General features: G+C 67.1%; 5 protein-coding genes across 5 annotated transcripts; 3 read left to right on the top strand and 2 right to left on the bottom strand.

Annotated features, from left to right (window-relative positions):
* Positions 1-674: 674 nt before the first annotated feature.
* Positions 675-1,281, top strand: CHLNCDRAFT_21625 (hypothetical protein; the record flags this gene model as incomplete). The annotated part of the gene is made up of 2 exons (XM_005849374.1): positions 675-908; positions 1,039-1,281. The coding sequence occupies 2 exons, from the start codon at positions 675-677 to the stop codon at positions 1,279-1,281; spliced, it is 477 nt and encodes a 158-aa protein (XP_005849436.1).
* Positions 1,282-4,301: 3,020 nt separating this feature from the next.
* Positions 4,302-4,541, bottom strand: CHLNCDRAFT_15203 (hypothetical protein; the record flags this gene model as incomplete). Its single annotated transcript, XM_005849162.1, has 1 exon — positions 4,302-4,541. A coding segment is annotated over one exon (240 nt), but the record flags the coding sequence as incomplete, so codon positions are not given.
* A 1,741-nt stretch (positions 4,542-6,282) lies between these two features.
* Positions 6,283-8,492, top strand: CHLNCDRAFT_57457 (hypothetical protein; the record flags this gene model as incomplete). The annotated part of the gene is made up of 9 exons (XM_005849373.1): positions 6,283-6,623; positions 6,841-6,893; positions 6,978-7,120; positions 7,199-7,259; positions 7,450-7,526; positions 7,696-7,730; positions 7,820-7,971; positions 8,176-8,244; positions 8,439-8,492. Coding segments are annotated over exons 1-9 (846 nt in total), but the record flags the coding sequence as incomplete, so codon positions are not given.
* Positions 8,493-9,656: 1,164 nt separating this feature from the next.
* On the bottom strand, positions 9,657-15,920 carry CHLNCDRAFT_51447 (hypothetical protein; the record flags this gene model as incomplete). Its single annotated transcript, XM_005849161.1, has 21 exons — positions 9,657-9,801; positions 9,978-10,103; positions 10,279-10,343; positions 10,498-10,615; positions 10,762-10,932; positions 11,208-11,333; positions 11,491-11,567; positions 12,004-12,073; positions 12,147-12,251; positions 12,455-12,505; positions 12,643-12,739; positions 12,940-13,076; positions 13,300-13,516; positions 13,609-13,677; positions 13,850-13,967; positions 14,149-14,235; positions 14,428-14,513; positions 14,685-14,767; positions 14,905-14,984; positions 15,124-15,647; positions 15,689-15,920. 21 exons carry the CDS (start codon positions 15,918-15,920, stop codon positions 9,657-9,659), a joined length of 2,784 nt encoding a protein of 927 aa, XP_005849223.1.
* Positions 15,921-16,342: 422 nt separating this feature from the next.
* On the top strand, positions 16,343-23,989 carry CHLNCDRAFT_143983 (hypothetical protein; the record flags this gene model as incomplete). Its single annotated transcript, XM_005849372.1, has 22 exons — positions 16,343-16,390; positions 16,538-16,786; positions 16,964-17,127; positions 17,265-18,243; positions 18,383-18,550; positions 18,715-18,798; positions 18,968-19,059; positions 19,230-19,283; positions 19,439-19,552; positions 19,687-19,816; positions 20,012-20,132; positions 20,335-20,446; positions 20,657-20,852; positions 21,011-21,085; positions 21,224-21,277; positions 21,531-21,699; positions 21,932-22,016; positions 22,202-22,472; positions 22,628-22,678; positions 22,870-23,011; positions 23,178-23,390; positions 23,826-23,989. 22 exons carry the CDS (start codon positions 16,343-16,345, stop codon positions 23,987-23,989), a joined length of 3,735 nt encoding a protein of 1,244 aa, XP_005849434.1.
* Between the last annotated feature and the right edge of the window lie 167 nt (positions 23,990-24,156).

Raw genomic sequence — 24,156 nt, 5'->3', positions numbered from 1 at the left:
GCGCTGCGGGTGGCCCTCGGCAACCTGGAGGGGTATAACTTCGGCGTGGGTGAGCCCGGGATCCTGATGCCAGCGCCAGCACTGCTGCCGCCGCTCGGCTTGGGGCCTGGCTTGCCACCATTGGAGGCTGTTCAGTGTTTATACCCCCCTGCCGCCTTTATGGCAACATCTGTGCACCTGTTCCTGCTGTGCAGGCGAGATGCATGACCCTGCCGAGGTGCTGCTGCGCTTGTACGAGAAGGTGGGCAGAGCGGTTGTGCGCAGCGCAGCAGGCTGCGCGGGCCGCAGCACAGCATGGTGTGCCTGCACATTGGAGGCTGCGCAGCACCCAGAGGAGTCGATGCCCGTCAGCTTGCCCACCTCTCCCCGTGCTCCTGCACCACGCGTGTGCTGCAGGTGATGGAGGCGGCGGCGACGGCGGGTCGCACCGCCGGCATCGAACCCACCTTTGGGGTGGCAGTCAATGAGGAGGTGCATTGCAGCCAGTGCAGCAAGACCACCCACCAGACCGGGTACATGCAGTTCTTCTACCACACGCAGGTGGGGCAGGGCTTTAGTAGGCTCTCTGCCACACCCTCAGTGATTTCACCCATCAATGCAGCATGCTCACCGCTTTTGATCAGGCACCTGCTGCGGCACCCCCTGTGTCGTTGTCGCAGGCTACTACGCTTCAAATGAAGCCCCTGGTGCTAGAGCCCGACGCCAGCATGGGCAACCTGCTGCGCTGCGCAGAGGCGCAGCAGCAGAAGAGCTGCGATGAGGATTTGGGTGGCTGCGGCTCGCCCAACCCCGTCAACCACTTCCTGGAGGGCACGCCGCCGCGGGTGTTCACGCTGCAGGTGGCCTGGGAGTCGCACAGCGAGGGGCCAGACGTGATTGCCTCCACGCTGGCGGCGTTGGACGAAGAGGTGTGTCAAGAGCGTGTGTGGCTGCGTTGTGTCAAAGAATGGCTATGTGCGGAAATGGTTCTGGCATGCTTCATTCTCGGCACTGCCGGCCCTCAGTTTCTGCGCCTTGACACTCACACACCCTCCACAGGTGGACCTGGGCGAGGTGTACCAGGGCGTACAGCCAGGCCTCTTCCGCTACCGCCTGCGCAGCATGGTGTGCTACTACGGCCAGCACTACCAGGCGATGGTGCTGGTGCCTGATGCCGGCGGCTGGCTCATGTTTGACGACTCGCGGGTCAGCGGCGTGGGCGGCTGGGCTGACGTGCGACACAAGTGCAAGGCGGGGCGCATCCAGCCCAGCGTGCTCTTCTACGAGGCGGTGCAGGGCTGAGTACGCACTATTCTGACTAATTTGATTGGCACCCACGTTTGCCACTGTCATATTTTTGCCTCCTTGTTGTTGGAATTCCCTGTATCGTGCACATTCATGCTCTTTTTTCACAGTTATTACTGAGCCCATTGTCTGCTGGCATCAGGTTTCCTCACTTGCCCTTGCCCCATCAAATACAAGGAATGATATACAACAATACAATACAAGGAAGGATAGAAGCTCACCATCAACTAGCTGCTCTCTGCCACAGCAGCAGCAGCGGCAATTAGCACAGTTGCACCCGACCAGACCAAGCAGCTTGCCAAGAAGAGCTCCAATAGCCATGCCCCGGCAAACTCATTCAGCGGCAGGAGCTGCGGCCTCAGTTCACTTGTCACCACATCCGAATGCTGCCACCCGGCTTCCAGACGCCGCGCAATGAACAGCCTTCTATCGTGGTACTCAAGGCGGTACAGGAGGAAGAGCGGCAGCACAATGCCCACCATCGCATACAACCAGGCATCCACCACCAGACACTGCTGCATCGGCACGGCCTCGTCATGCGCCGCCGGTGTGACAGCGGGTGCCAAGAGGGCACCGCTGCATCAAGGAGTGGGGTGGGGTGGGGGCAGCGTTAATGTGCATCTTAAAAGAGCGGGTGAGGCAGCTCATGTGCCCCTTTGTGAATGGCAGCACCCTCAGCAGCACTCACTGGAGTGCCCCAAGCGTGTGGAACAGCTCCGCCAGCGGTTGCTCCACGCCTGGCACCGCAATGACTCTGTGGCACACGCTTTTGCCGAACAGAAGCTGCGCAAGGCGCACACAGATTGACAGGTTCAAACCGCAGCGTGGCCGGTGGCTGGCAGCAGCAAGCAGCCACGGTGTGACAGCAGAACAGCTCCCCTGCCACCCCAATTCCCAATTCCCAACCCACAAATTTTACTTTTTCGAACGATCGAATCAATCAAAGCGCGCCCGCGGATATTCAAACAGCCTGCAGATATTTTCATATCAGCAGACTGACTTTTCACCCACCTGTCACAGATTTTCCCTCGCCCGTTCGGTTTTTTGCCGACAGCTGGCTAGCAGCCAGACTATATAAGGAGCCTCGATGCCCTGACAAGATCATCTTTTCTCTCCCTTTGTGCTGGAGTGCCCCTGTGTAATAACAGGCGCCCGCCGCCCCAGCCCCGCCCGAAGGAGAAGGATCCTGCCGCTGCGACCAGCGCTCGGCAGTCACCCCAGCGCTCTCACGAGGCTCCCCGCTCTCACACAAAGACAAAACAGGCCGGCCGGAACCTTCTGGACCCGCGCCGCCTTTTTGCACCACACACGGTGCGTCTCGTCATGCAGCACCAGCGCGCGACAAGGAGGGTGGTCGTGCGCCTGCCAGCAGCAACAGCCAGCAACTCACCGGCAGCAGCACCACGGGCGGCAGCACGGCGCAGCTCCAGCTCAGCAAAGTGCGCGCATAGAGCCAGTAGATTGTGCTATACAGCACATTGCTGCACAGCAGGTGGAGGGCCAGCAGACGCAGCATGCTGGAGTTGTGGTGTACAAATAGGTTGTCTGCTCCGAACGAGCCTGCACAAAGGCAAGGGCGAGGGGCAGGTGTCACCCATGTGCAGCATTCTATAGGTTTCTGATCACAGCTGACATGCCGATCGCACTCACTCAAGGCGCGGCTGATCAGGTTAAGATTCAGAAGGACGACAGTGAGCAGCACTTCCCGATGCATCACATAAAAGCCGTGGCGGCGCCGAATAAATCCCGCGCCCCACAGCAGCAGCCCCACGTGCGTGCCGCCCAGCAGCGTCAGGCCTGCATGAGGTCAACGGGAGCGCAACGGCGGGGGTCTCAACCTGTGCGATTGTTGTGCAATCAGCAGACGCGCATGGGCGGCACGGTAGGGCAGGACCCGACAGCCGCACCGATGCTGCCTCGCAGTAGGACCTTGACAAAAAGAAGCGGGATGAAGACGACGGCAGAAAACAGGGCCCCCGTACTGTCTGAGAAGGCCGCCTTGTCGTTAAGCTCCCTGCAAGGCTTTGTTGTTAGGTTTGGACAAGGGTCGCTTGACCGGGGCCGCCACACTGATGCGGCAGTACACCGGCGGCGAGAGCGCCTCCTAGAGAGCGCCTCCTAACCGGCCCGCCGTTGCCTGCGCGGCGAACCATACAGCGCTATTCATGAAGTTCTGAGGGCAGACGCACAAGCGAAAGGGGTCCTCTCTCCACCGCTGCAACCTCATGGACCACCGCTCGTGCACCCTTTTGCGCTGGGAGGGTGGACGCATCATGCAGTTGCGCTGGCAGGGAGGAGGTGGAGCAGGCGCAGAATAGGCACGAGGGGGCGGGCATAGCGCAGTGCACGGGAGCGCCCTCACTACCAGTACGGCCGAGGTACAAATCACGCGTCCCGCGTATTCTTCTGCCACCAAGCTGACGATGGCTTGGGGCGGTGGCTGCGGCAGCCGAGGTGCCCTGGTTTGTAGAGGGCGCGCCACGGTGCATTGGTCTGGCAGGTGCCGCCGCCGCCGCCGCCGCCCGCACTGGCAACGGTGTGGACGCACAATGGTATGGGTGTTGGTATATGGGTATGGGTATGCACAGGAGGTGTGCCATGCACAGCGCCAGAACCTGGTCCTGGTTCTGGCAGGGCTGCACTGTGCTATGAAGGCGGCATTGGTGGGCAAAGTGCAACACAAGTCGGTGCACGCGCTGGCGCTGGTGATGTACCTTGGCAAGCTGTGTGCGGGGTTGCCAGGTGCGATTCCTCTCTTTTCCCAGCCCAATCAATGATCGTGTGGTGCAGAGATTTACAGAAACATGCCCCCATCTGCCATTCGGGAAGCTAATGGCAGGTGGGGACTGCATAATAAGGCGCCAAATGGCAGCATGAGGCAGGCGCAGGCGGTGCGCTGCATGCAGTGGGGACTCCCCCCCCAGCTGACCGCCACCGCCGCTGCTGCCTGACCAACCCTTGTAAGCGCGCCTGGCTAGCCAGCCCGCCTCCCAGCTGGCGCCAACGCTGCCCCTCTCACCCACGATGCCGCCCAGGAACTGCGCCGCCATGTAGAGCAGGCCGCTGCGCCAGCCCATGTGCCCGCTGATGATGGTGCCCAGCGTGACGGCGGGGTTCAGGTGGCCGCCGCTCACGTTGGCAGTGGCGTACACAAGCACCGCCAGCGCCGGGCCGTTGCCATAGGCAGCGGCAGAGTCGCGCGCCTCGCCGCCATAAAGCGCGAACAGCAGCATGCCCAGGAACTCTGCCGCCAGCGCGGCATACAGCTTCTTGTGGCTGGGCTCCACGTCGCCGCCCTCCCCAAACTGCACGCCGCAAGGAAGGTAGGATGTGTTAGCGCTGAGGGCCGGCGGAAGAGCGGGCCGCGCCAGGAGGCGGCGGCAACAAACACTTCGGTCGGCTCCTGCAGGCGCGGGCTGACCTTCTCATACCGCACCACCGGCGAGCGGCAGGAGTCTATAAAGGCGCGCCACTTGCAGCATGGCCGTCCACGTCAGCAGCAACACCAGGAACCAGCGCAGGAGCAGGACCCGCCTGGGGACAGGCACAGCAGCAGCTCACGGAGTGGCTCCTCGCCATCTGGCTGGCATTGGCCGAAGGCTGCATCACCAGGCAGCAGCCCCCGCAGCCACTCTTCGGCCAGAGCAGCGAGGTGTTCGGCGCGCCACTGGATTGACGCCAGCAGGGCACCTGCACCGCCGCTGCTGCAGTTGCTGCCGCCGCCAGCAGTGCCGCTGCTGTGCTGCGCGGCATACTCCTGGTGTATTTCCGGATCCGCCGTCTTTGGTGCCAGAACCAGCAGCGTTGGCACGAGCCACCCAGGATGATCCACAGAAACAGCAGCAGCACCACTGTTTGTGTGTATGTGCCTGCGCATAGCACATAGAATGCCGGGGAAACAGCGGCATGATGAGATGTATGGACCTCGGCAAAGGAAGATGAGCGTCGAGGCGCAGGACAGGCAGTCTGGCTGGAGTGCCAACTGACTGCACAGCTTTCTTTGAGCACGGCCTGCCTAAGCAGCTGGCATACACACACCTTGACCTGCAGGCACAGCCAGGACTGGCGAGACTGCGGCGGCCAGCAAGCCCATGCCATGGTGCACCGCACCTACCACAGCCGCCATGTGAGGCCCGCTCAGAAACTGCATTGCAGAGCGGGGTGAGGTACTTTGGAAAAATGTGCAGCAAGAAAGGTCATCATACTGCCAATCAGGGTATCCCGGCAAATGTTGTGTCGGCATGAGTTGACATCGCTTTTGTTAAAGGTTTCCACCTTTAACACTTCTGTTTAAGGTTCCCACCTTGCTGCAGCAATGCGCGTTGACTCCGAACGACATCAGCGCCCCAATTTTGAAAGCCTGCACAGGCATGTGGACGTGCAGCGGCAGCGGCCATCCCACGCCGCTCAGAAGCAGCGGCAGCACATGCGTGCCTGCAGGAGATTCAGAGCGAGGCGCATCTGAAGTTGGACACAGAACAAAAGCCGCTGTTGAACTGAGAACAGGCAGCCAGCACCCCCCAGCACACAAGAAACGGGCGCGCCCACAGCGCTCACCCACGATGACATTGCACCACATGGAAGACCAGCAGGAGCCACCTGCTGGCGGTGCCCACCACCCCGCATCGAAAGCTACCGGGGAGAGTTGCAGGGGGAGGCGATTGAGGGGGAGGCGGAGGCCGGCGAGGGCGGGCACAAGCCAGCGCTGATAGCTATGCGGCCGCATCGCGGGCCACACCATGGAAACTGTCACCACTGCAGCAAGGGAGGGTACAGAGGCCTCAAGCGGCACTTCAGGTGTTGCTTTGTGGCCGATGGCCCTGGAGGGGCGTCGCGCAGGGTGCCGTCCCGCCGCTGCTGCGGCGGCGGAAGTGAATGGCTCCATGCCTAGCCCATAGTTTCGAGCGACAGACAGGCTACTGCTGAGCAGTCTGCTACACGAAATTGGGCGGCCGGGTGAGGTCCTGGTGTGCAGCCGAAACACACAGCAGGCTACCGATGGACTGCAGCGTGAAGCACTTCGCCAAGAAGGCGACACCATTGTCTGGGTCACAAAACTGTACTGGTTGGCCATTACGGAGCGAGCATCTGCCGACCACAGGCTGGCGGCAGTACACCGGCGCATTCAGGCTGCGGCATGAATGGGATTTCGCCATTGAAATGGGGGCGCAGGAGGCGCCTTGTACAGCTGCGAGGTATGCAGGCCATGCGGTGCTCGTTCGGCAGTTCTTTTGTTACTCCCTCAGGGCGATCGCTGCGGCTCAGGGTGCCCAAGGCAGCGATAGCGCGACCAGCAAGAAGGGCGACCGGCGACTCACGGCGAGTCACAGCAGGCCTAGGTGGGCCCACAGTGACTCGTTCTGGGTGGGGGGAGGTCGTGCAGTGCAGCGTAAAACTCTCGGGGCCTGCTGCCGCACCTGCGGCCAGCGGCGGCCGGCGGCATGTGCTCCACAGCCGCCCGCCTTGGAATACCTGGCGCAATTTCTGGTTTGGCTTACAGGAGCGTCTCACAACAACGCTTTGGAATGTTTTTGCGCGGGTTCCTCTGGCTTGCAGTGGCTGGCGACAGAGATGAACAAAAGGAAGAGCGGCTACGCCGTTTCCGCACGGTACGTCATATTTGTTTGAGTCTGATAGTCTGACGATCCGCCTGTCCAACGCGTCTGCTGCCTCTGCTTCTCGCTTTCCCGCAGAACTACTCTTTCGCCAACTGGGCAGCCCACCGCAGCACACGGCGCTACCTGCGCCACTTCCTGGGCATCTTCTCCTCCCGCATCGTGTCGGGCCTGAGGTGGCCGCTGGGTCTAGTGGCACTGGAGGCCACCTTAGTGTGCACGTGAGCCACCCATCTATTCCTTTAGTCTTGCGCCCGTACTGCTCAGGCGTTGTGATTTTCTGATCGAGCGTATTGTAGGTATGAGGCGTTTTTGACCCAAGGCCTGCTGCCCGCGGGCTTTCGCTCGATTCAGGTCAAGGTAGGCGGGGTGATGGGCAGGAGCAGCGAGCTTCAGGGAGGCAGGAGGCGGCTGGTGGTTGTGCGGCGGGATTTGGGCAGGCTGGCGCATGTGGTGGCGCGCCTGTTGTGGACACGTGCCGGCCCAGATCCTATCGTGGCAGGTGGTGGCTGCTCCATAAACGGCATTTCCATCGCCATGGCGAGTGCAGGCCCCGATGCTGTTTAGCCTGAGCTCTTTCGCTCTGTCTCTCCTGCTGGTGTTTCGTACGAATCAAGCCTATGCGAGGTGTGTGTTGCTCTGGCCGGGACCGCAGCTGGGAGGGTTTTGGGACAGATGGCGCCCTGATGCGACCGGCGGCCTGATGCCGGCCGTCCCGCCTGCGAGACGCGTGTAGCATTGTCGCTGCCCTTGCCTCATTCGAGCTCAATCTGCGCCGCCGTGGGCCCCTCGGCAGGTTTGACGAGGCGCGCCGCCTGTGGAGCATCCTGGGTGAGGGCGATGGCGGTGGGTGACAGGGCGATGGCCGCGGGAGGCTCGTTCCGGGACGATGCTGAGCTTCATGGGCTCACCCACTGCAGGCAACCGATGCAAGGACGCGCAGCGGCAGGCGGTGTCATACCTCGGACCGCAGCAGCGCGGCCTGCTGGCGGTGCTCGGGCGCTGGCTGCAGGCGTTCCCCTGGGTGCTGAAGAACCACGTGAGGGAGGCCAAGCGGTGGGAGGCGCTGGAGGTGGGTGGGCGGGAGTACAGGCCGTGCCGGGCGCCGGGCGCCCCCGGCGGGCCCTGTGATGGCCAGCTGTGCCGTTCCAGTGGGAGCCCAGGTGTGGGCGCCCTGGTGCTTGGGCTGCTGTGGCACCTGCGCAGCTCCTCGGGGGCGCCGCCCGGGTGCAGCGTTGCCCCTATCTGCGTGATGGTGCCCCTGTCTATGCTGCAGGGCATCCTGGAGCCAGAGGAGCTGCAGCTGGTGATGCGGGCGCACAACCCGCCGCTGGCGGCGCTGCAGGTGGGGCGGCGGGCGGGGCGGGGCCTGGTGCTGGAGCGACCCAGGCGCCGCGCATTGCCGCCACGCCAGCCCGCTGCGACCCAGGCGTCGCTGCGCAGCGGCGCTGTGGCGCGTTGCCCCGCCTCGCCCACCCCAGCCATCGCCCCGCTGGCTGTGTCACCGCCCCTCCTGCACCCCCAATCGTCCCACCCCAGGTGCTCACCGAGCTCTTTGACCGCGCCCCCATCTCAGCCAAGCAGCGCCTGCGCGTGGACTCGTGCCTGACCGACCTCAGCGACGCGGTGGGCGCCTGCGAGCGCATCCTGCGCACACCCATCCCGGTGTCGTACACGCGGTGAGGGTGTGGGTGGGGCGGGGCGCTGGGGCAGGGGCCGCCTGCACTGGCGGGAGCGCAGGACACCGGCTGCGTCCCCAGATGCCCCCCCATCTCGCCACGGGCCTCTCCTGCCTGCTGCCAACGGGCCCTGCCTGGCTTCATTGTTCTGCGCCCGCCCACCCCCCGCCCCCCCCGCCCCTCCCGCCCCGCAGCCACACCGCGCGCTTCCTGGTCATCTGGCTGGCGCTGCTGCCCTTCTCCATCTACGCGCAGTGCGGCTGGGTCACCGTGTTCAGCTCTGTGGTGCTGGGCTTCTTCCTGCTGTCCATAGAGGAGATTGGGGTGACCATCGAGGAGCCCTTCAACATCCTGCCGCTGGAGGTGGGTGGGAGCGCGCCTTTCCAGGTTCCGCGAGCGTGAGGTCGCCGGCCTGCTGACGGTGTGCGGCTGCCGTGGTGAGGGGGCGGTCTCGTGCCTGCGCCCTCCACCCGCCTCTCCTGCCTCCTGCAGGACATCAACACCACTGTGGTGGCCGACCTGGCTCAAATCCAGGGTCAGATGGACGATGTGATCTCTCTGGTGGATGCAGCCACCGGCACGCAGCGCGCCCCGCCGCACCCCTTCACCCCCGCAGCCACCGTGGCCGCGGGGACAGCGGCGGGGCGTGCGCCGGCAGAGCAGCCGCCTCGCCCCGCAGAGGCTGCTGCCATGCCTGACGGGGCGCGCGCTCCTGCCTCGCTGTAAAGCCAACCTGCACAAGCCACTGTTTCCCCCCTGTTGCCTGTTGCGCTCCTTGGCTGCAAAGCTTAGCTTGCCCACTTTTGCTGCGCTCTGTTTTCTCGATTTCGTTCCCTTTTCTGTCCTACCCTGTCTATGGAGAGCTGCCTTTCTTGCTGGCATGAGCTTTTCTGAGCACCGACATGTATCCAGTTTCAATTTTGAGTGTAAGCGAAGGTTTATGATTAGCCTCCGACAGGGGTTCTGCCCTGGGCCCGCCGTGGATAATTGGCTGGGTGCAACACCACTTTGTCCTGCTCTGGCTCCTGCCGGCGCCCGCCGCAGCACGACGCCGCGCTCGCCTCCTTCAGGCTCAGGCTCAGCGCAGGCTCAGCTGGAAGGCCGGCGGGTCGTCGATGTACGTTGATTTTGACACCGCAAACCAGTAGTAGGTGTTGGGGGAGTAGGTGATGAGCGCCCTGAAGGCGTACTCGCTGAGGCAGCGCTCGTCCTCGTCGGCGCCTCTGCACCGGCGGCGGGCGGGGGGATTGGCGGCAGGGATGGGCGGTAGCGCGTGGGACGAGGGGCGGCAGAGGCAGGCATGCAGACAGGTAACGCAACCCACGTGGGTTAAGTGCACGACCGCAGCAACGTGCACGACCACCACCCACCCACCACCGAAACCATCCACCACACTCACCCCACACAGCTCAGAGGCCCGGTTGGTGTTGTGGACGACAGGATGGCGACTTGCACGCTGCCGCTGGGCGTGTAGCCGCAGGAGGAGGCCAGCAGCTTGCCGGGGCCATCGCTGCCAGAATACCACCTGCGCCCAGGAGTTCAGGAACGGTGCGGCGGGTGGGGAAGGCCGCAGCGCGGTGTGACTGCAAGCAAGCCGCTTGGCTCAGATGGCATGGCTGTCATGTGACTGCAAGCCAGCGCCATGGGTGGCGTCGAGGCCAGGCCTGCTGTCAATGGCCCCTCTCGGTGCACCGCCCCACCTGAACACCACGCTCTTGCTGGCCAGGAATGCACACTTGGCCGGCAGGGCACCGCTCTCAAACTTCTGCACGGCGGCACGCAGCGGAGCACGCGTGCGCGGCCGTCAGCGGGAGGGGCAGGCCAGTGCCGTGCCGCTGCTGGAGCCTTGCGCATGCTCTGGGGCCGCGAGCTGCCACCGCTGTCGCTGTCGCGCCCCCGCTCACGCATCCTACACCCACCGTGAACTTTGGGCTCAGGTAGGGCAGAGAGGTCACGTCAATTGGGGACAGCCAGGGGCCGACACGCGGCGGCGACGGCGGCAGAGGTGGCCGAGGTGGCGGAGACGGCGGTGGGGGGCTGCAGGCAGATGGGGAGGGGCGAGGCAGGGGGCAGCTGCTGTCGGCACACGCAGCACGGCCACGCTGCGGGGAGGCAGGAGCACAGAGCACAGACCAGAGTTCGGGGCACCCGGCCCCCTTCCCTTTTCTCAGCAGCGCACTGACCTGGGGGGCGGTGAGCGTGGCTCCGCCCTGACCTCCAGGCGCAGGATGGGCAGCAGTGGGTTGGGCATGGGTGCCACCGCCACAAAGTACCAGGTGCGTGCCTTGTAGGGCACGCTGACGCTGAAGGAGTCTGCCACGAGGGAGGAGTAGCCGTCAGACATGGAGTCGGCGCTGCAGGCGGGCAGGCAGGCGGGCAGCGCAGGGGCAGGCGGCACAAGAAGTCAGGCAGCCGGCCGTGCAAGCCATGGCGGCGGTGGCAGGACCGGTGGCAGCCGCCTGGTGGCGGGGGTGGGGGGCGGCAGCGGCGGTGACGAAGTGGGCAGGCTTGGGGCCACCAGCCCTCCCACCTGGCCGCAGACGCAAGCAAGCAAGCTGGCAGGCAGGCAGGCAGGCAGGCAGGCAGCGCTCCCAGCCCCCACAGCCCAGCACAGCAGGCTGCCACTCACTCCAGGCATTTGTAGGGCCCCCCTGAGGGCTGGTTGGAGGAAAGGACAGACACGAGGGCGATGCCTCTCACCATGTGGCCCTTGGAGGTGGCAGTCAGGATGCCCACAGCATCCCCCGAATACCACCTGCACACAAGCAGGAACGGCGTTCTCCTTTGGTGTGGGGTGAGCAGGACGCTTGGCGCAAGGACGCCTGCCCACCTACCTACGCCTCGGACCGCAAGGATCGGCGCGGCCCGACTGGCGTGCAGCCAGCAGCTGGGCTGGCGCTGCCGCCGCCCACCTGAACACCATGGTCTGGTTGCGGAGGTAGTCGTGGCAGTCACCTGATCTGGCAGGGCGCGGCTGGCGGTTGAAGGTCTGCATGTGGGTGTGGGCGCGTGAGGGGAGCAGGCAGGCGCCTCACACATACACCTGCGGCCCCCAGCCAGAACGCCGCGGCGAGGCAAGCACGCAGGGCGGCACCTCACGGCACAGCGCAGCGGCAGCGGCGCCGGGCTTGCACGCGGGGTGGGCCGGCAGGGTAGGCAGGGCGGCGGGAGCAGCGCGCTTGCCGTGATTCTGCTGCTGAGGAAGGGGAGGGACTTGATGATGATGGGCTTGGACCAGGATCCGGGGCCGGGAGGAGGGGGTGGGGGCCGTGGCGAGGGAGGCGGGGCGGGGCGCCTGCACCAAGCACGCGCAGGCACCGCAGGCGTGTCGGTGTGCGCTTGGGGAGGAGGCACAGCCGGCGCCTCGATCTGTGCCAGGACCACCATGGCGCTAGGCATGCCGCGGCGGTATAGCCAGCAGGCACGTCGCGCAGCGCCGACCGGAAGCGCGAGGCGCGGCATGCACGGCGCCACAGGGAACGCCGCGGCGGCTCACTGCGGGGGCGGGCGCGGGGATCGCGCGGGGCGGGGGGTGGGGGGCACGCGGCCTGCGCGCCGGTAAGCTGACATGGCCCCAACCCGCCTGCCGGTGCCCAGGACCACGGCAGAGATGTCGGCATGGCTGCAATTCCCGTAGGGGCGCGGGGTGCGGTACCACACCTTGGGATACTCCCTGTGGCAGGTGGGTGGGTGTGGTGCGTGTGGGAGCAAGAAGTGTGCGCGTGGGTGGAGGTGGAGGTGGTGTGGTGTGCGACGGGGGGCTGCAGAGGAAGCAGCCGCGTAAAGCGCGGTGCCATGCTGGCATGGCTGCCGCCAACGAGGGGCGCCGAGGGGGTGTGGAGCCCCGGACCAACCCGCAGCAAGCAGCACGCTCACTTGGGCTGGGTGGTGGCGGTGGCATAGTGGCACCAGCTGGTGGCCTTACAGCTGCGGACAGGGCAGGGGAGGGCCCGGTGGCAACGGCGGGGGCCAGTCAGCGCGACGGCCCACCGGCAGCGCAGCAGAGCAGGCAGCTGTGGGCGCGCAAGCTGAGCCCCCCGGCCAAAAGCGCCGCGGCTGCGCACCTGGCGATGCAGGCCTTGGCGGTGGCGTTGTACACCCTGAATTGCTCGTACATCAGGCGGATCTGGTACTGCACGGAACGCTCCTCCACCCAGGTGTCTGCAGGCGCGGCACGGGGCTTGGTGTGTGGTGGGCACTGTGCGTGCCACCTCCACAGGCGGTCGAGCGTGTGTGGTGCAGTGTTGTGTCTGTCGGGTGGGTGGGTTTGCGGCGGGGCGCGCAGGGGTGTGTGCAAGCGGCGGCGGCCGGCCGCAGAGAGGCACGCATGGGCAAGCAGGCGCGGCCACAGGGCACCTCACATTGGTAGGGGGGCGGCGGGGGCGGGGGGCGTGTGCCCAGCAGCATCGCCAGCGCACGTGCCGCGTTCAGCCTGCCGCCGCTTGCCGCCGCTCTGCTCAGCGCTGGCAGCTTGTCCACAGACCCGAGGAGCGTTTTCCTGGGGGCAGCAGCACAGGAGGGCAGGCACTCCCAAAAAGTGACACTCGGAGCCTCGTGACGCAAAAGGTGCCGCAGCGCCCGGCAGCGGGGCTAGCCTCCTCTGCTCGGGCGCCAGCTGCACCGCCGGCCACCCTTCACCCGCCGCCGGCCCCACTTGCCGCTTCCTTCCCTCCGCCCTGCCTGCCTGCCTCCTTCACGTACAGCCACCTGCCCGCCCCCACCTGACAAGTGAGTAGGTGGCCTCGGGCTTGGCAGCAAACATGAGCGCCGCGGCCGCCGCCACCAGCGGCGTGGATTGGCTGGTGCCCGAGAGCGTGGCGTAGCGCGTGTTGCTCGTGTGACTGGCGCCCCACACGTTGACGCCAGGCGCCATGAGGTGCACCGTGCGGCGGCCAAAGTTGGAGAAGAAGGCGCGCCTGCCGTCGGCGCGGGTACTTCCTGCAAAAAAACAAGCATCTGCTTTAATTTATGTGCTTAAATTTGTTTCTAGGGATGTGTTTCAGGGGAAGATCTCCAAAAGGACGTCTTACCAACTGATAGGATGTTTGAATGCAAAACGTTGGCGGGATAAACGCCCCCGCTATCGGTGCTCTTGTTGTCTGCACAGGCAGCCGGGCGTGAGCGGCAGGGCGGCAACCACGGTTGAGAGGGGCAGGGGCCTGGGCACAGCGCCACAAGCGGCAGGGCGCAGCGACTTTCAAGGGGGTGGTCGGATGGGCAGGGACCGGTGCGGCTGCACTCCCTGCCGCACACAGCTCCCTCCCAGCTCACCGTTGCCTGCCGCCGCCACAAACAGGATACCGTCCTGATAGATGGTGTACATCGCATCGTCCATCAATTCGGAGTGACGGGTGGAGGTGAAAGAGGCGGACATGACGCGCACGCCAGCCTGCGCAACCGGTGTGGAAAGCAGCACCGGGTGAGGTGGGCGTCACGCGCCAGCCACACCCGCCTGCGCGGTTCCACGTGGCAGCGGCGGCGGCGTGCGCACGCATGGCTGCGGCAGGGGCTGCTGTGCGGTGCAGCCTCCCTGGCGGCCTCCCCGCGTGCTGGGCCAGGCCGCCCCGCACCTGCCGGCACAGGCTGAAGCAGTCGAGGATGCTGGACATGAAAAAAAGGCCGAGCCGGTTGCCCGCCTTGCAGATGTGCAACCCCGCCTGCAGGCGCAGGGGAGGGGCGGCGTGGTGGTGGGGCTCCGCTGCCTCGACGTGGTGCTGTGGCATGGCAGGAACGCAGCGGCAACGCAAACCAAGCAGCACATGATGCAGGAGGCGGGCTGCCGCGCCAAGGCTTCGCGCCCAGGCAGGCATGCGGCGGGGTGGGAGCAGCGGCGCGCCGGGCTCTCTCACGTTCCAGGCTCCGCCGGTGATGCCAGCCAGGTTGTTTCCGGAGGCCGCCAGGATGCCAGCGACGTTGGAGCCGTGGCCATTCTCGTCTGCAGGCAGCACGGCATGGCAGCATCAGGCGACGCAGACAAAGCCAGCTGCAATTGGAGCAGCGCAACACCAGCCACAGCCGGGCAGCAGCAGGGGGGTGCAGTGCCACGGTGTGCAGAGGGCGCCCCGTGCCTGCAGGGCTGCATTTGGGCGGGGCCGCCGCCGCCCACCTGCGATGTTGAAGTATTGCGGGGATCCGGGTGTCGGCATGGGATATGTCTCGACTTCAGAGTCGCCCACGGGCTCCTGTGCCCTGCACCACACACCGCAGCAGCAGGGGCTCAGCCCCGGCATCCAGCACAGGAGCGGCCGGCCCGGGCGGGCTGCTGCCTGCCCACCCAGCCCACCCAGCTTGGTCGGCAATGCAGCAACCAACCAGCGTGCACGCACCGGTTCCACCCAGCCACAATGTTTCCCTTGAGATCCACATGCTTGGCCCTTGCCCCGGTGTCAATGATGCACACGCCCGCCTGGCAGTGGTGCGCAGCTGATTCACACAGTCAACTCCACGGCTGGGAGGGGGGCCAGCATGCAGCTGGGCAATGCAACGAGGTGCCCAGCGGCCCCCGGCCCAGCCCCGCACCCTGCTAAACACCCGACTCCTCCTACCTGCTTGGAGCCAGTGGAGAGGCCCCAGGCCGAGGGCGCCCTGATCTGCTGCAGGTACCACTGCCCCGAGTAGCGCAGCCCCGGCTGGAAGCGTGGGTCGTCGGGCACCCGCGCCTGGCCGGCCCCAGCAGCGAATGGTGCCGCCTGCCCTGGGTCGGCGCCGCCGCTGTCGGCTACCCCCGGCATCGGCTGCTCGTCGCCAGCTTCCCCCACGGGGGGGTTCATCAGGATGTAGTCTGGCTCTGCCACATCAACCAGCGGGTGGCGGCTCAGCTGCGCCACCTTGGCGGCCACGCGGCTGCCGTCGCTGATGCGGAACACATACACGGCGCCCGGCGGCGGCCGTGCCCCAGATGACACGGCGGCGGCGGCTCCCCCTCTGCCCACGCCCACCACTCCCGTCAGCACCACGCCTGGGAGCGCAGCCGAGGCGCTGACCTCTGCGCTGGCCTTGAATCGCAGCAGCACACGGTCTGAAGCGGCCGCCGCGGCGGCGCCCGCCGGGAATTCAGCGCACAGCCATCCTGCACAGTAAGGGCGCAAGCTGCGCGGTGCATCACTCTACGGCGCGATCCAGGAATAAGAAACAGCGCTGTTTCTCGTTGGGCATCCGCGGCGCCTGCCGGCACTGGCCCCCCGAACCGCCTGCAATCCACTATTGGACGCAATTTTCGTTCATGTTCACTGCACTTGCCTGCCACGAAAAGCAGGGCTACTGGCCGCCATCCGCTGGCCCGCATGTCGGATCGGATGAAGGCCAAAGCGCCCACGACACCCACGAAGCGGAGGACTGGCATGATTTGCGGCAGGCGCCGAACGGCGGATGGCCAATACCTTCCACCCGCCTGCGGTGGTCCCGTCCACAACTCCACACAATGCTGAAATGCAACGATCCCTGTCCACGCTCTCCTTCCCATGTCAGTGTATTTTAGGGGTGGTCTCTCCTCATTTGGATGGCCTGGGATGTCCCTGCGCCTGCCGATGTCCCAACTGATCCTGCACGGTGGCGCAGCGGGCCTGCTGCAGCGGGCGCGGGCCAGCGCAACCTCAGATGCATGAACCGCGCTTCCTCTCTTGCAATCTTCGCCTTTTATTGAAAGACCAGACAATCAGCCAATAACTTTGGCCGCATTCGGCGGAACATGCGATCGAATGAGTGACAGGGAGTCAAAATCAGCAGCGGCCGAGACGACATCCTGCTGAAGGCATCGCAGGCGCGATGGTGCCACCCGCACAGCTACCCCCGCCCGACTGGCTGGAGCGGAGGGTGAGGGAGGCCCGCTGTTTTGCTTTGTGAACATTTGTGCACTCCGCTTGTATCATGGGCGTGTAATGCAAAGCCGCAGAGAGAGCCGCCCTGCACAGTGCTCACCCCTTGCCGCCGCCGCCCGCGGCCGCCCCGCCGTGCACGCAGACTCAGCACTCGTTCCGCTATCGCAAGCGCAGCCGCACGGTGTCCGACACTGCCGAGGAGGCGTATTTGCGGCTGGACATCCCCTGCGGCAGTCCAGACTGCGTGGCCTGTCCGCCGACCTCGCCGGCGCTGGCGCCGTCGCCGCAGCACCTGCTGCTGCCCGATGCCTCCGTGCTGGCGGGCTGCCTGGAGGTGTTTGAGCTCCCAGAGGTGGAAAACCTGGTGCTGCTGACCAGCGTGGTGCGGCAGGTGGGCTGGGGCTGGAGGCGGGGCCAAATGCTGCTGGTGCAGGACAGACAACCACACGGGCTGGGCCGCTGCTCCATCCACGCCCCGCTCGACGAGTCGTGTCCCCGCCCCCGTCTCTGGCGCTGTCCAGCCAGCCAGTGCCCATTCAGCCTCTTGGCCCCCCTCCCCCACCTGCAGCTGCACGATGGCGGCAACATGCGCCGCGCCGCTCGCCTGCGCGCCCTCTACTCCGACCCCCGCCGCCGAAACGTGCTGTTTGACAACCTGCACCACCGCGAGACCGCGCCCGCCAGCCTGCGCGAGCAGCGCGCCGGCCTGGCGCTGCTGGCGGCGGCAGAATGGTGCGCTCTGCAGGGGTGGGGGGTGGGGGGTGCAGGGGCCGGGCCAGGATGTGTCGGCCTCGTCAAGCCAGGTGCACCCGACCTGCTGCCCTAGACCCAGAGCTGCTGCTGGGCTGCCCCCGAACGCCGGCTTGCAGGTATTACGAGCACCTGGGAAGCCGGCTGCCGGTGGTGGTCGTGTCGGACTCGCTGGCACAGCAGTTTGGCGGCGACAGCGGCAGGGGAGGCGGCAGCTTGAGTGGGCTTGCTGCGCACGACCAGCAGCCGCCGCCACAGCAGCAGGTGGCCACGGCAGCTCCGCAACTAGGTCGCGCACGCGAGGATGAGGATGAGGATCCTGAGCTGGATGCTCTGCTGCGGCAGATGCACGTCGGCGCGCCGGCGGCCAGCGGCGGCGCAGGGGACAACATCGCTAGCTTGCTGGACAGCCTGGGCATTGGGGGCGACGAGCCCGGGGGGGCTGAAGCAGCACCGTTGTGCCAGCTGTCAGGGCAGCCGGAGCAGTTACCACCACCCGAGCAGACTCCTGGAGCCGCCGCCGCCAGCAAGGCGCCGCTGCTGCTGGATCCAGGCGTGCACATCTTGTCGGCGGCGGATTACTTTGGGGGCTGCTGGGGCCACGTCCCGGCGGTGGTAGACGTGTTTGAATCCATACAGCAGCAGTCAAAGGCAGGGGAGGCAGCCTCCAGCGGCGCTGGCGGCGGCGGCGCCTTCCGCCCGCACCTCAGTGCAGCTGCGATGGAGGCGGGGCTGGCTGCCGGTGCGCTGCTGGCGGGCACGCTGAGCGCCAGCCGGCGCGTGCGTGGCGAGGCGAGCGTTGCGGTGGGCGGCGGCCGCGTGCTGGTGGTGGCTGGCTGGGCTGCGATGAACCGAGCGGTGCACGGCGACAGGGTGGCGGTGCGCCTGCTGCCACGGGAGCAGTGGCACACCATTGGCGCAGCCGGACCTGGAGGCAGCGGTGCCGGTGGCGGGGCTGACGGGGATGGTGGCGGGGCTGAGGAGGAGGAGGTGGAGGAGGAGGAGGAGCACGATTTGCTGGCGGCCGCCGGCGCCGGCGAGGCTGATGTGGCGGCTGACGAGGCGCACGGCGGCGGCGATGAGCTGGCAGACCCACTGGTGGGCACCCGGGCTGGGCTGGCGACTGGCCCTGCAGCAGTTGGTTTGGTTTCCGGCTGGACACAAGGGGTGGCAGCGAAAGGCGGTGCGGCTGGGCAGCCCCTGAGGCGCTGCCCTTCTCACGTTGCCCCTGCTGCAGGACGCGCTGCTGGCCGGCGGCGCAGCAGGCGCAGGCAGCGGCGCCGGCGGCCTGCAGCCGACGGCAGAGGTTGTGGGCATTCTGCAGCGCTGGTCAGGGGAGGTGGTGGCTTGCATATCAGAAGACGACGAGCGGGCCCTTGCCGCCAGGCAGGACAGCGGCAGGCAGGTGCGGCGTGGGCGGTTGGGGATGCGTTTGTGGTGGGCGCAGGTGGCAGGCATGGGATGGTAAAGGGCGGTGCAGGCATGTACGCATGCTGCATGTGACGCAGCGGCAGAGGTTGAGCAGCTGCTGCACCTACCGCCTGGCCACACACCTTCTGCCCGCTGCAGGAGGCGGTGCTGTGCATCCCCACCGACCGCCGCCTGCCCAAGATCCGGCTGCGCAGCCGCCAGCTGCACCGCCTGCTGGGCCAGGTGCGCCGCTCGCCAACACGCCTGCCGACCGTCCTGGTGCACTCGTGCCTGCCTGGCAGCCTGCTCCGGCGCGGCCCGCCCAAGTGCACTCCCACCTCCCCTGCCCGCCCACCTGCCGCCAACCTGCTCTCACGTCGCCTGCCCGCCTGCCTGCTGTGCCGGCGTGCAGCGCCTGGTGCTGCGGCTGGATGGCTGGGACCAGGGCAGCCGCTACCCGCACGGCCACCTGGTGCGCAGCCTGGGCCCCATCAACTTCCTCAGGTGAGCAGGCCCCTGGAAGCCCAGCTGCCTGCGGCGGCACCAGATTGGGGTCTGCTTGCCGCGACCACAGCGTGCACATCATGTGTGCGTTGTTCCCCGATCTCCAGTGGGAGTGGCTGGTTGGTTGATGGGGCCCACTTCCACACAGCTCTCGGCGCTGCCCCCTGCAGGAGCGAGACGGATGGGGTGCTGGTCAGCAGCGGGGTGCACTGGCAGCCCTTCAGGTGGGCCGCTGGTGGCGGGGGGCGGGGGCGGCACGCTCTGGGCTGCACCCTCCTGCTGCACACAACTTCGCCATGCTCGCGCTGCCGATGTCGCCAAGCTGATATCCCGCCGCGCACCCCTATCCTGCCCCTGCCTGCCGCTTCCGTTTGTGCAGCGAGGGCGCGCTGCGTGAGCTGCCCCCCATCGCCGGCGGCGCCGAGTACGTGATGCCGCCAGGCGAGGTGGCGGCGCGCCGCGACATGCGTGGCGCGGAATACCTCACCTGCAGGTGGGCGGCGGGCTGGCGCACCTGCGGCTGGCCCTGTGGTGCGACAGCGCTCAGATGCGAGGCGGTGCCTGGTGGGCGCTGCGCAGCCGGTGCCTGCAACCTCCGGCACACCGCACCCCCGCCGCCGCCCGCAGCATCGACCCCCCCGGCTGCACCGACGTGGACGATGCCCTGTCTGTTCGCTGGCTGGAGCCAGGCGGTGGCGGGCCGCGGCTGGCGGAGGTGGGGGTCCACATCGCCGACGTCTCCTTCTTTGTGCGCCAGGTGAACAATAGGCGGGGTGGGTGGGGGTGGGTGGGGGCGTACACCAAGAAGGTGGAGGAGTAGGGACACGCGTGGGGTGATGCCGGCCAGCAACTTTCAAGAGCACACACGCGAGCATCCCACTCCACGCCGCTGGCAGGACCCGAGCCCCCACCTGCCCGCCTGCCTGCACGCCTGACTCCATCCCCCGCGCAGGGCGGCCTGCTGGACGGCGAGGCGGCGGCGCGCTGCACCACCGTGTACCTCGTGGACCGGCGGCTGGACATGCTGCCCGCGCTGCTGAGCGAGGACCTGTGCAGCCTGCGCAGCGGCCAGGGTGCGCGGCCGGGGCGGCGCCGGGGCGGGCAGGGCACCGGCCCTGGCGTGGGGGTGGGGTGGGGTAGGGTGGGGTGGGGTGCCGATGAAACTTTAACGGGGTAGGAGCTAATGTGTATGTGCCCACCAGCTCTGACCTCTGCTGCCAACCCTGCCCCGGCTGCCTGGCTGCCCTGCCCGTCTCTGCCTCGTGCCGCCCGCAGACCGCTACGCTGTGAGCGTGGTGTGGACCCTGGATGCCGACAGCCTGGAGGTGCGGGACGTGTGGTTTGGGCGCACGCTCATCAGGCAAGACTGGGTCGTAGGGCGCCCTCGGTGCTTGCAGCCAGGCAGGCCCCGGCCTGCCCCACCCCGGGCCGCACCCTCAGCCTGGCCCCTGGTGTCGTGCCCGGCGCCGCCATCTTTGTGGGCACGCAGGGGTGTCCTGCTCGTGCCCGCATCATTGCGACATCTCCACACCTCACCACCACACCACACACCACACCGTACACACACCGCACAGCCCTCTGTGTCCTGCTGGCGCAGGTCCCGCTACCAGCTAGAGTACTCCCAGGCTCAAGCCATCATGGAGGGCAGGCCGCAGCCGCTGCAGCCGGCGTCGCAGCACGGCGGCGGCGGCACCGGGGAGCAGGCGGTGCCGGCGGCCGACCTGCCGCCGCTGCAGCGCAACCTGCGCCTGCTGGCGGCGCTGGCTGAGCACCGCCGCCAGATGCGGCTCCAGGTGAGGCCCTGCGGTGGGCCTGTCAAGTGCAGCGGGCACCACAGGCGGTGTGCAGGCTTGCGGTCTGCCAACGTTGCTGCGCCCAGCATGCTCCCGGCTGCCTGCCCGGTGCACCCACTGAGCACGGCTGTGCACCGCGCCGCTCGGATGTGCTGCAGGACGGCGCAGTGGAGCTGGAAAGTGCGGAGCTGCGCTTCAAGACCGACCCTGCCGGCCAGCCTACGGGCGTGACGGTCAAGCAGGCACGGTGCTTGTTGGAGGAGGGACTGCAGGGCAGCAGACTGCCGCATTGCTTCCACCAGTGCCGATGGATTGGTGCCGAGTTTTGATTCTTTTTACTCCACATTGCCCCATCCTTTCCTCCCCCGCAGGAGATCCCCATGATGCGGATCGTGGCCGAAATGATGATCCTGGCTAATGCGGCGGTGGGGCGCCGCGTGCACAACGCCTTCCCCCGCGCCGCGCTGCTGCGCCGCCACCCGCCGCCGCGGCGGGAGGCGCTGGCCGAGGCAAGAAGCGCGGCTGGGCATGGGGCAGCGAGGGCAGCAAGTGGCGGGGGTTGGGAGGCAGCGCACAGGAGACCTTCGCCCGCTCTCCCCATCTGCTTGCTCTGCCGCAAAGCTGGCCTTTCCCATCCCACACCCGGCACCCCTTCCCCTTCACGCCCTGCGCCTGCAGGTGGCTGCCCTGTGCGAGTCGGTCGGGCAGCCGCTGGATTTCGAGGGCGGCGCCGCCGCGCTGTCTGCGTCGCTGGCGGCGGCGGCTGCTGCTGCGCCCTCCGCTGTGTCCAGCCTCATCAAGTCGCTGGCTACCAGGGCCATGAGCGAGGCAGAATATTTCTGCACAGGTGGGCAGGGCCGGAAAGGGCCTGAGGGGCAGAGACCGGAGCGTTCAGCCTGGGGGGCAGGTTGGGAGGGATGGTGGACGTGGCTATTTGCGGCTTTGCAAGTCCTTGCATATGTGCTCTGCTGGGATCCCTCACCGGCAATTGCAGTCAGGCTAAGCTTGAGAGGCGGCGTGTGCGTCAACCTCTTCCTGACCTGGCCAGGGCCTGCTGCCTGTTATGCCTCCATGCGCAGGCGACGTGACGGGGCGGGGCGGCGGCGGCATGAGCCACTTTGGGCTGGCGCTGCCCTTCTACACACACTTCACCTCGCCCATAAGGTGTGTGTGTGTGGGTGTGGCGGTTGGTGATGATGATGTGTGTGTGTGTGATGGGGTCTGGGGGCACTATGCTCTTTACGCTGCACCTGCCCGCCTGCTGCCGATGTGCCTGCTGCCGAGGCCCCCGCCGGCGCAGTCATGCTGCCACTCATCGCCGCCCCGCGATGTGCTGCTGCGCTGCGCAGGCGCTATGCCGACGTCGTTGTGCACCGCCAGCTGCTGGCGGCGGTGGCAGCAGCTGCAGCCAGCAGCAGCCCTGCCCCGCTGCCCCAGGCACAGGTTGCAGCGCGGCCCAGCCCAGCCCAGCTACCGGCCTTGCTGGCGGCGGCGCCGCCGCCGCTGCCCGGCCCAGAGGTGGCGGAGCGTGCGGCGGTGATGAATGAGCGGCACCGCACCGCCAAGCGGGCGCAGAAGGAGTGCTCGGATCTGTACCTGCTGCTGCTGCTGCACGCCCAGGTGCCCGCCGCCATGCAGCGCCTGCTGCTTGCCAGGCATCGCCCACGCTTGCTCCATGGCCGGCGGCCTGCTTGCCGATTGCGCCCCCAGATTTGCGCCCCGCCCTGACCCTGGCGGTGCCCCGCCTGCTCCTCCCCGGCCACTGCGCCCTGCAGCCACATGTAGAGGCGGCCACCATTTACGGCCTGCGGCCCCAGGCCCTGCTGGTCTTCCTGCCCAAGTACCACCTCAAGGCAAGGGGAGGCGGCGGGGCCGGCTGGGCCAGTGCTGAGGGTTGCCCAGAAGGCGGCGCTGCCGCCGGCAAGCGTCAGACGCACGCCGCCATGTGGCCTGCCTGCTTGGCAGCCCCCCATGCCTGCCGACCCTGCGTGGCTTCCCCCGCTCTGCTGGTCCCCAGGGCGTGATCCACCTCACAGACAAGGCGGGCGTGTGCAAGCCGCCGCTGCGGCAGCCGGGCGAAGAGCAGCTGGAGGAGCCCTTTGTGCTGGCCTACCGGCGAGGGCTGGCGCTGGTGGCAGAGGGCGGCGGCGGCGGCGAAGGTGGGGAGAGGGGCCAGCAGATCGCCTGCCCGTCGGCACGCCGGCGCATTGTCTCGTGCACTGCACGCCTCCTCAGGCACCGCTGCATCTGGCGCCGCCATGCCACTCCATCTCATGTGCCCCAGCCGAGCCTTGCTCTGCTGTTTCTCTGTGCTTCGCATTGCAGATGCCGCCCTGCGGCAGCTGAGCGTCGTGGAGGCGGCCAGCGGGCGCCAGGTGGCGGCGTATCGCCCCATGCAGCGTTTGTGGGTGCAGCTGTCGGCGGATGGCAGCCGGGCGCACGGCCCCCGCCTGCGAATGCGGCTGCTGGCAGACGAGCACCCCGCCGCGGTGCAGGCGGCCGAGAGGGAGGCCGCAGAGGCGGCTGCGGCAGGCAGAGGTCAGGGAGGAGGAGGGGTGGATGCACCAGGGTGTGGCAGCTTGCCAAGGCGGGGAGCAGCGCGGCCGGCCTACCGACCGCCTGGCGTCGGCACCGCAGCAGCAGCTAGCGAGGCGGTGGGGCGGCTTGGCGCCCCCGCAGCAGCGCGCGGCCCGCCGCCTGGTTTCGAGCCCGTATCGGCACAAGCGGGGCCAAGTGAAGGCGCCTCTTCTGGCGACCTGGCAGGCCCTAGCGCAGCAGCAAGTAGCAGCAGCACGGCACCGACAGAACCGCAGTCCCTAGCAGCGCAGCTACATGCATTCCTGGAGCAGCAAGGCTTAGAGGCAGGGCAGGCCGGGCCGCTGGCTTGGGAGGTCACCCTGCCGCCTCTGGACCAGCTTCCCAGCAGCTGCAGCAGCAGCATGGGCGACAGCGCCCATCGATCAGCGCATGCAGCTCTGCGGCGGGCGATGCGCCAGCTGGAGACCCGCGCCGCGCGGCTACAGCTGCGTGCTGGCGTGGGCGCCCCCGGCAGGCCACGCACCGAACAGTGCAGCGCGGCAGCCGCAGCGGTGCGCCAGCAGATCCTGGCCCTGCAGCAGCACCTGGTGCCTGGCTGACTCCACTTGTGGATTGTGTTGGAGCCACAGCGAGGTGCGGGCAGGCAGCGACAGGTAGCGGCAGGCCGAGATGCAGCAAGTACATGCGTACTACAGCTCGGCCGTGAAGGCCGCCGAATTGCGTGCCGGCCAATATCAACGCTTCACATGCTGCAACTACGTGTTGT

The sequence above is a fragment of the Chlorella variabilis genome (genome assembly GCF_000147415.1).
Source record: "Chlorella variabilis unplaced genomic scaffold CHLNCscaffold_6, whole genome shotgun sequence".
Lineage (NCBI taxonomy): Eukaryota > Viridiplantae > Chlorophyta > Trebouxiophyceae > Chlorellales > Chlorellaceae > Chlorella > Chlorella variabilis.
This window is presented reverse-complemented; position numbering and strand designations above follow the sequence as displayed.